The sequence below is a fragment of the Ruditapes philippinarum genome, unplaced genomic scaffold (genome assembly GCF_026571515.1).
Source record: "Ruditapes philippinarum isolate M1 unplaced genomic scaffold, ASM2657151v2 ctg1181_1_1_1_1, whole genome shotgun sequence".
Classification (NCBI taxonomy): Eukaryota; Metazoa; Mollusca; class Bivalvia; order Venerida; family Veneridae; genus Ruditapes; species Ruditapes philippinarum.
In genome coordinates this window covers 204899-216100 of record NW_026866847.1, presented here as the reverse complement: position 1 = coordinate 216100, position 11202 = coordinate 204899, and the positions used below count along the sequence as shown (strand labels likewise).

Below are 11202 nucleotides of genomic sequence, written 5' to 3'. Positions count from 1 at the left end.
CCAAATTAGTCACTTATTGCAATTTAGTTTGGAAAAAAATTAATATTCCCAGTGTATATTTTTAAGTTTACTATCGTAAGAGATCATTTAAGGTGGTATGACACTATTAAAGTTTAATCATATTCATTTGTACTTTTTGAGTCACTGTAAAATGTACTTTCATAAAAGTTTTGTTGTATCATGTCAGACAGATATAATTGATTTATACAGAATTTACCTATACACTGAAAGATTTAATAAAAGTTTCATATTGCAATATAAAATTGAAGAAAAAAAATGGATCTATGTTTAGATTTTAATATTCTTATCTCAAATTACCCATGTGAAGGATATACTTTACAATATAGGTTTCAGTCTTTTATTAGGCTGTCAGACCCCCTGGATTGTCTGGTGAGCTCTGCATGTCCGTCAAAACAAAATGTGCCCCAGGGTTTCACCTGTCTTCCTGGGGTAACAAATAATGGTGGTAAACCTTCTTCAAAACTGATGATTTTTGACATCTTTTTAAATTGCATTTTTTTATCTACCAAAGCAGTTTATTGCCTAACTGTGAATTGGCTTAAAGATTTAACAAAGTACACCAAATCATATCTTTGCCACATTTTCTAATTGTTCAATACATAAGTGTGAAAAGAGGTCTAATCTTACAACCATGTGACATATTTACCACTTAACTCCACCCACTCTCATGCATTGACCAATCAGGTAAATTTGGCATAGGGCCATATTGTAGTTTACACATGCGATACTACACTCTTGTTTGCATTTTGATAGTAACTTTACAGGCTAAGATTTGAGAGATCTATATACTTAGTTAGAACATAGAGACCCTAGATAAATTTAGAAGATTTTGTGTTTACTGCATGTTTTCTTCTTCATCTATTGGAATATATAATCATTGTGACAGTTTTCACACCTTGTTTTTTAGCAGAGAGTGTCTCCATGTATTGGAATTTTCGCTGTAACAGTGGCAAATAAGTAAAAGTTCATAGTAAAGTGAAAGGAGTTTAAACTAATTTAGTTTAACTATATATGTATTATAGGTAAAGTAATATACAGAAGATATATAAGTCTTTAGTGGGGGAACTGATTCCTGCATAGAATTTTGTTTGTGAAAAGGATTAATCCAAGAGCAGCTAGGGGGAAGGATTTAATCCATTGAGCTCTGACATAGTGTTTGGAAATCTTTTCTTGGGTTATACACACATACTGATTTTTATAGTTTGAAAAGGAATATTGAAGAAAGTGACAATTAAACTTTTTTCCCCCAAATGATGTGCTAAATCTATACAGAGTTGTTGGATTTTTCTAGCTGGGATAAAAACAGAATTAAAAGGTATAAATTGTAAGCTTCTTATTATATCAGTTATCTATAAAGTGTATTTATAACAGATTTATTCTAATTATTATAAAGACTTATTTTATAGAATTGAGGTTATAATGTAATTTTTAGAAAAGAGCTTTTTGTGAAATCTCAGAATTGAAGCACATACAAATAGTGTTAGCTTTATGTTTGTGAATGTACTAAAGTATGTCTAAAGTTGATGAATATTTTACTTGTTATTCAAAGGAGACTTAAGTGTCATTATAATTCATTGCCACTTTAAAAGAAATATATATATTCACAATTATATTGTTGTTTGTATTATATAACAATATTTTCTATCAGTTTTGTGCTTTGGTTGAGATATGTTCTGTTCATGTTCTGTACAGTAGTAAAATGTTATGTTATCTTACCTAGTTCTATTGCCAGTGAAATATTCTGTTTTCTTAGTTATAGTATTGCCAGTAAAATATTCTATTATCAAAGTTATAGTATTGCCAGTAAAATATTCTGTTATCTTAGTTATAGTATTGCCAGTAACATAGTCTGTTATCTTAGAACTAGTATTGCCAGTAAAATATTCTATTATCAAAGTTATAGTATTGCCAGTAAAATATTATATTATCAAAGTTATAGTATTGCCAGTAAAATATTCTGTTATCAAAGTTATAGTATTGCCAGTAAAATATTCTGTTATCTTAGAACTAGTATTGCCAGTAAAATATTCTGTTATCAAAGTTATAGTATTGCCAGTAACATAGTCTGTTATCTTAGAACTAGTATTGCCAGTAAAATATTATATTATCAAAGTTATAGTATTGCCAGTAAAATATTCTGTTATATTATTTATAGCATTGCCAGTAAAATATTCTGTTATCAAAGTTATAGTATTGCCAGTAAAATATTCTGATATCTTATTTATAGCATTGCCAGTAAAATATTCTGTTATCTCAGAACTAGCATTGCCAGTAAAATATTCTGTTATCTTAGAACTAGCATTGCCAGTAAAATATTCTGTTAACTTAGAACTAGCATTGCCAGTAAAATATTCTGTTATCTTAGAACTAGCATTGCCAGTAAAATATTCTGTTATCTTAGAACTAGCATTACCAGTAAAATATTCTGTTATCTTAGAACTAGCATTGCCAGTAAAATATTCTGTTATCTTAGAACTAGTATTGCCAGTAAAATATTCTGTTATTTTAGTTCTAGTATTGCCAGTAAAATATTCTGTTATTTTAGTTCTAGTATTGCCAGTAAAATATTCTGTTATTTTAGAACTAGTATTGCCAGTAAAATATTCTGTTATATTAGAACTAGTATTGCCAGTAAAATATTCTGTTATTTTAGTTATAGTATTGCCAGTAAAATATTCTGTTATCTTAGAACTAGTATTGCCAGTAAAATATTCTGTTATATTAGAACTCTAGTATTGCCAGTAAAATATTCTGTTATTTTAGTTCTAGTATTGCCAGTAAAATATTCTGTTATTTTAGTTCTAGTATTGCCAGTAAAATATTCTGTTATTTTAGTTCTAGTATTGCAAGTAAAATATTCTTATTCTGTTATTTTAGTTCTAGTATTGCCAGTAAAATATTCTGTTATTTTAGTTCTAGTATTGCCAGTAAAATATTCTGTTCTTTTAGTTCTAGTATTGCCAGTAAAATATTCTGTTATTTTAGTTCTAGTATTGCCAGTAAAATATTCTGTTATTTTAGAATTGCAGGTAAAACACTCTTTTATCTTTGTGTAGAGATAGTTTTACCAGTAATATATGTACCTTCCTATGTATAATGTAAACATATGATGTACATGACATGACTGGTGACAGTTTTTATGATACAAGGATGGACTATAATTTATTACAGAATGTGTCACATACAGATATACATATATAAAATTACAACACCATTCATCTTGATTTAACCTTATATACATATTACATACAAATGGAATGTATAGATTATATAAAAAAAAAATTTCTCCAATGACGGAATCGTTAATTCATGTTACAGCTGTACTCGTCTTCCCACGATGCTTGTTGGGTTTTCTGTAACTGCTGTCAAGGGAAATTTTCCTCTCAACATTACAATATGTCAGAGAACCGGAGACATATAATAGGTTTATTTTACTTGAACTGCATGTCACTATGCAACTGCTGAGATATTCTTAAGAGAATGAAAATAGAACATGAAAAGATTTCAGATCTCAGCCTATATGGTTATATAAGTAAATAAACACCGAGAAATCTGTCCGTAATGGAAATCTACTGCGATATCTAACAATATTGAAGTAGATATACAGGTTTCATTAATTTATTTTGTCATTACTTATTCCTGATGCTTTAGGGTAGTATTAAAATGATAAATTAGATAATAAAATAATTAGAGCACTGTATTAACTGTAAAATTATATAAGTATTTAAGCACATATTTTGCTCTTCAATATTGGAGGAATAAAAGTATCTATCTGTTCCGTCACAATGTTATGAAGTAATTTGCTAAGGGGGGTAACATTAATATAGTGTTGTTGTTAGTGTAACAGTGATGTTGTTTGGCACTGACAGATCTATCTATTTATTTAGTACTTCCATCTCCCCTAGGGCTGCTGGTAATGTTGTTTACCATTCCACAAGTAAAGATCTTCACTGATAAATGGAGATTTTTTATAAACACCGAAATTAACTCAGCCAAAACATTTGTAACATTTTTGATTTAATACCTTGTAGTCATTGGTCACTAATGCAGTGAAACAATTAAATAAACACAGAGATATATATTTTAATTATTTGTCAAGTTATCTTCTGGTTTCTATAGTAGTCTTCATCTGCAGATTTGACATAAATTAATTATTTACCTTACTAAACAAACAGAAGACCTATCTCACATAGATCTTGCACACTGGACATGGTAAACTGACCCATGTTATCTTGTCATCTCATGTATACACTGCATACCTAATTATTTATTTATGATTATTTTATGTTTTGACATCCAACCTTTTTGTACATTCCTTTCTAACATTATCTATATGGTATCTTTTTGTATCTTTCACACACATATGTAACACATATTTCGAGCACAACTTGACCAATTTTTATCTTGTTGTACAAATTGCAATCTGACTGATATTGACACCTTAATGGCAAATATATGTATCAATGGATCCTCAGAGAATTTTGGTAAAAATATTTGTGTTGCTTATCCTAGCATATTGTAGTATTTCACTTTTGATCTTAAACATAGGTAGAAACTAAGTTAAGTGGGTTTTTTTTAATTGATAAAGGAGGAATGAAAACTGCATTTTGAGCTCCAGTGAAGTTTAGTGAAAGTTTTTATGTACTGATGAAAAGACGAACCCAACTAGATACGAGTAGAAATAATACATTTTGTATATCCCTTATAACTTTATCACTTATGACCAGAATTCATAATAGGATATGAATTTTTGAAGCAAAAAATTTGAAGTCAGCATATTTGTTCAACCTTTACATCATGATTGTAGAATAATCGAAATTCAACAATATAAATTGTTATTAGAATGAGTAAACATTAGATTTATGTATTTGTTTCCTTCTCATGTCTGACTGGTTGCATGTTTTCATGAGATTTTATTGCTTTGATAAGTAATGCAACCAGACAGATAAACATTGAAAGTCATTGTTTCAATTTCGCATTAAATCATAGGAGAATAAAATAAAACCTTGAAATGTTTCCAAACACTCGTGATTTATATATAACTTTATTACAACTGGGTAGTCTGTCGTATATCATTTCTTAAAATTAAATGCAGACGGAAATTGTGCAGTGCAGGATCATCGGTCACTGAGTTTGTTTTGAAAACAGTTACTTATTATGTTTTTGTCTGATTTTATGGACAATTAAATCTTTCTTTGTTGTGTGAATTGTACAAAGAAGTTGTTTATATGGTTAATCTGTAAGATTAAAAGATTAGCCACATAAAGCCATATGCGTTTTTTGGAGCTCCAGTATATTATTGACAAATTAAGCCAACATTAAGCCGCAGTGACTTAACTGGGCTATTGTTTGGATTATTGTTGCTTTCAAGGTCATTTATGATCTAGGTCTGGGCCTACGTAATTAGATTACTGGTAATGATAAATCTGTTTGAATCTTCAAGCTGTATAAAGGAATAAAATTGAATATTGTCATGAACTGATTTATACATTGTTGAACATTTCTTTGAGTCTGTTGACAAGATGCAGTGTTAGAGAAATTGTTTCATTATTTCTTTGGTAGCAATATAATTAGTAGTTTTATAAGTTTTAAAATGAATAAATTATATATTTGTTTTGTTTAATTTAATACTTTAATTACTGTATCTTTTGTAACAAGCTGAATGTCTGTGTAACTTTGACCTTTTAAAAAAAGTTTGTTAATGCTTTATTTAACATAATTATTTTTTCATGTATTTAAGGGGACAACTCCTACTCGTAGGTGTGTTCCATGTATTTTGACATTTTAATATGGATGTGGAGGTCTCAGTTTTATTGTTTCAGCTATTAAAACTAATGGGGGATCATGTACTTAAAAAATAAAAGGTCAAAAGTTTATTAAAAACAACTGGTGGTAAATTATTAAGAGATTTTAAGCGCCATAAAAATAGTAAACTTTGTATATAAATTTAATCATTAAATCATGTGACTCTCTTATATAAAGATCTGTTAATCAGCAATATCTTATTTATTAAGAGAGCTCATCAAATTGATAATGAATGTTAAGTGGTCATAAAAATTTTAGTTACATGGGCAAGGAGGCTAGCAAGGTGTTTAATCATGTCCTCTTTCCTCCAGCAACTGGTACCCTAATGTTATTATCATGCCCTTAAGCATCTAATACCGCTTTACATGAAATTAGACAATCTTTGAAACTATCCAAAAAACAATGAGTTATCATACAATGTAAGTGACTCTGGTAATGCTGACTTACACTATTGGTACTATTAGCCCCTTTATGTTTAAAGTCACACCAGCACTGTCAAGGTCTTACTTTAATTTTCATACATTGGTACCAAGCCCCTATATGTTAAGTTCACATGGAAACATGCACACATATATTTATTATGTTTATATCCACACCTACAGATACAAAGTTGTTATAATAACATGCATGATAGCTTAATTAACACCATTCCTTGGTCATTAACAACCAACATGGTCATTAACAGCCAATTGGTTATTTATCTGATACACTTCTATCATAACAAGGTTCTTCTTACATTTACCATTGTAGCTTGGCATTTTAAAAGAGCCAATGCCACTAACAGCAAAAAAGTATTTAAGCAACAATGAAACAGTAATAAGAAATAAGACAAATTTGCAATTAAAACCAAAATAAATGCAAATTTCAAGCATTCATATAATATAAATATTCATTTATATTTTGTTTTGTATGATAGTTTGTATTTGCTATACAACTTTGTCTTTTGTAAAATTCATAACAGTTGTTTCTTCATTTGTTTTCAGTTTGACCTAATTAGTAACAAAGATGGTGCCCGGGTTATGCACGCGTAGCACCTGCATTGTGTACATGCTGCTGTTCCTGGTGTTAGATGTCTTCCAAGTATACAGTTTCCAACACAGTTGGACCCCAAACAGCATTGTCACCCTTGAAGGTATTGATTTCATTCACAAATTAAATAAAGAAAGTGTCTAGAAAATGCGATGTTCATAACATAAAATTGCTGACATAGTGAAGATTCTTTTTTGAGCTGCTGTTAATATTTATTACCTGTTCTCTTACATCATGTATGTTATTGCCGATGAATAATTAATGGAGAGGGTAAATTAGTTCATCTATAATCCATCCCAGTGCAGATAAGATTTAGGCTTACATAGCTTGCTAGCTATTTGTTTTTGTTTGATCATTTTAGCAGTGGTTGATTCTTCCCTAATTTCTCCATAGTTACACAGTATCCAGTCAGCAGAGATTTAGTAATGCTCTTCAGTAAGGAGTTAGTAATACTCTTCAGTAAGGAGTTAGTAATACTCTTCAATTTGGAGAAAATAATTACTCTTTAATGAGAAGTCTATAAACTAGTGTTAAAAAGTTGATGATGAATATATCAATTAAGATCATATCAAAACATAATGTGGGATCAAAACAACTAGACAATAAAATTTTAGCAGTGAAACCTACAGTCTGTTTTATCACATGTATGTCTTTTAAAAAACTTCAGCTTTTACTTCCAGTGATCAATCAATCAAACGGACATCTTTTCAGTCAAAGCCTTTTTTTTGTTTTTCACTGCTATTGTGTTTGTTTTCAGTTTACATTTAGAGTAAATATTATATATAGGATGGGCAGATTTCACAGTTTCTGGTTTTAAGGTATCAAATGTTCACTTTACATGTAGAATATATTTAATGCACTGTTAAATACCATTCAATAAAGCTTTCCGAACGTTAAACAAGATTTTTTTTCTCACTAATATGAAATTTACAATTTCAGTTTTATATACTGAGATTTCAATTGTAGTTTTAAACATTTTTTCCCACAGAAATTGAACAAACAACTTTCAGGTGGCTCATTTGTCCGAGAACATACAGAAATGACATGCAAGAAAAAAGCTATAACTTGTTTTCATGAATACAGGGTTTTATCATATCAAGTCTTAAATTTGAATAATCTTTTGAAAGTACATTGTGTGATGGTTGTTTATTATACGTTTTCCCACTGCAGCTTGTATTTTGATATAAATAAGGTGAACTTTAGTCGATTTTTATAAGTATGCCAGTCTTACCTTGAATAAAGACAAGATAGTTGAAAACTGTCTTTATGAACCACCCTTGGTCTTTGAAGACAGTTTAAAAAAAAAAAATTTATTATTATATTCATATTTTAAATTGAGGAGTGTCAACTGTTAAATAAAGATTTTCAACATTGAATATGAGGCAAAAGTTCTTGATATTATTTTTCTTTTTGGGCAAAGTAACTGTTTGGTTAAGAATTCACAGGTTAAAGACTCAAAACTATGATATTTACACCTTCATGACGTCTGTACAATTTCATTTTAATAAGTAAATTTGTTTAAGTGATATTTCAAATTGAATGAGTTACAACATTGACCCTCAATTTTGTTGTTGTTGGTTTGTGGTATGACAATCCTAAAGGAAGTTGACCTTATTCAAATGAGGACATTGTACGTATAATGTAATCTTAACTATGATATACTGGATACTAAATAACTATAGCTAATGCAGGCTGCACTCGCCAAGTGTGTGTGGCACTTGCCAATTGATGAGTCTTGTACTAATTTTATAATTCAAACACATAGCTTCAAGCTTTCTACAACACACCATCTTGACTGTGGTATTGGAGCTGTCATGCCTCCATCAGTCTATCTATGTACTGTATATCATTAAGAAAGAGAGACTGTCCATATAAAGACTGTTTGCGGTCTTCATCATCATGATGATTATTTTCCATTAAGATACTTTTTACCAAATCTACATGGGGTAATTCAGTCAGAAAAAAATACAGATAGAAGTCTGCCTTGCGTAAAACATAGCGTGATCCTAACTCTTTTCAAATTCGGTTCTCATGACCTACTTATTTTTTTCTCTAAATACGCAATTCCCCTAAAAGCAGTATAATGTATCATCAAAATAAACAACTGATGATAGCAGGATTTTTTATGTGCATGTATTTTAAGCAGAATAATTAGTACTTCTTTCTTTGCCATATAATTACGGTCGTTCTTATAATACGCGCAACTTTATAAAGAAATGAAAAATGTTTCGAGTCAAAGAAGTGTTAAAGTTTAAAAAGAGCGTCTCTTTCTGGAGACATGTCTTCGTCCAAAACTGCTGTTTAAATAGTGTCATTTCTTTTCAAGGACTTTTACTGTGTAAAAACAAAATTGTTAGCGGAAAACTGACCTAAATTTACTACCCCAATATTCAGATTTATGATATTTGAACAGTAACTGTTGTGCTGTGTCCCTTTTAAAATATGTCCTTTCCCCACTTTTTGGCGAGGATTAAAGCTTCGATCTTATAAAACTGATATGAATAATAATGAACAGGTAGCTTTTGAATTTTTTGAAAGTGGTAATGTAAAGTTGTATTGGTTTTCATACTACAAAATTCTGTCAGCAAGAAATGACATGTTGAAGCATAAAAATGTATGTAATACTGATGATACAGTCTTTAACATTGTCACAACTTTAAAAATATTGAAAGACCAATGGTACTTGCATAATATTGTCATTAACATAGAATTTCAACCTTTCTTTACCTAAACATTTTTATAGATATTAAATTGTTTTAAGTTTTGTCAAAGAAACTTTTTTCTTTTTGAAATGTGTTGTCAGAAGATAAGAAAATTTCATAAAGTTGACATTATTGGTTTGATCTTATCTACCAGATTGATACTGTCTTCTTTTGAAAGGTTGAGACAAATTTCACAGATCAAAGGATCCTGTTCAGACAATGCTGTGTCCTTTTAAGGCCATTTTAACACAGTTTGTGCAAATTTAATTAGAGAAGGGGCAATAAGAAAGAAAGGCTAAGGGATTACTTGAGTACTTATCAGGATTGTGTGACCTTAAACTTCAAAGGGGTCAATGTTGACCCTTTATCATGAAAATCTCTTTTATATTGTGGTAACCTTTACTTAAATTGTTGCCACTTTGTGAAATAATGCTTTAGAAAATTGTCATTCAGATGAAAATCTAGAAGTTAGTGTAAATAATGCTAATCACAGTAACCATCATGCAGCAATTGTAAAAACGTTTGGAACAACAATATATTTTGTTTGATATTCCACAAAATATGATAAGTAAATAGGAGAAATGTAAAGGTGTTAAATTATATCTTACAAGTACCGACTGGTAGGTTAACACAAACTGGTAACTTACCTTTAACATCATGCTGTAGGTTGGTGGTTCTACTTGGAAGTGTGCTATGATACCAGAGATAATGCAAGAAGGGGCATTGGAGGTCTTCCTCCAACAGGAAAGCTGGAAAGTTGCCAGAGGACCTTTATAACAGTGTCAGTGTGCCTTGAAACCAAACCAAAAACAGATACATAAACATCTGTTGAAAGCCTAGTGAACAATATGTAGAGAAGACTACAAAACGCCTCTTTTTTAATACTTTTAACTGTACAATCAAATTTCTCATGTGAAAAGCAAACAAAGTTATAACTTCATATTTTGACATCTTTCTTATTTTATTGAACAAATTTTGCACCTGTTGACAGTATGAGGACAGGTATAAGCTAGGAAACATAAAACGTGGCATCTGTTGTGGTGTTGTACAGGAAACCAGCTCTACGGGCTCGATCAGTATAATTATTGGGTACAGACCACTATCAGAAGCTCCCGTGTTGTGATCAACACTAAATTTACTAAAATTACAATTAAGATTTGGTCAAAGTTAGAATTACACTGTTTAGTTGGAGTAAGTTAATAGCCAGCTGTCAAAGTAATTTGTGTTGACCCAGAGGGATCAAGTCACAAAAGCGACTATTATTTACTCCTGTTAGACGTGTAAATATTACATGTCCAATTGACACACCTGGATATTTTTGCTTTTCTTTGATAAATTTTATTGTAGAAAAACTGTCAGTGTTGGTTTTGCTGGTGTTTAAGTGGTTTCTATAAATCGTTGACATCTCTTTTTTCTTAAACTATATCTTGATAAGTAGTGGCAAAGTTAAATTAAATTAAATTCAGACTTAAAAGAAATTTTTAAACATAAACCAATAATTCAACACCATGATTTTCACCATGACTTAAATTAAGTGAATTAGGACTTAGCACTTCCTATGATTACTGTTAAAGCATGATTTATTTTATAATAAATAAATCTGATCTTTTTGGAAATTGCCAAATAATTTACTTAACGTAAATCA

General features: G+C 30.0%; 1 protein-coding gene across 3 annotated transcripts in view; it reads left to right on the top strand.

Annotated features, from left to right (window-relative positions):
- Positions 1-752: 752 nt before the first annotated feature.
- Positions 753-11202, top strand: part of LOC132734000 (semaphorin-1A-like) — a 69319-nt gene continuing 58869 nt past the window's right edge. For 2 of the 3 annotated variants that reach the window (XM_060720701.1, XM_060720700.1), the window contains exons 1-2: positions 754-1336; positions 6810-6958. In XM_060720701.1, the coding sequence (XP_060576684.1) occupies positions 6832-6958 (127 nt within the window). In that variant the 5' untranslated portion in view covers positions 754-1336; positions 6810-6831. Of the gene's footprint in view, positions 1337-6809; positions 6959-11202 lie in introns of all 3 variants that reach the window. The other variant, XM_060720702.1, reaches the window with a different exon arrangement.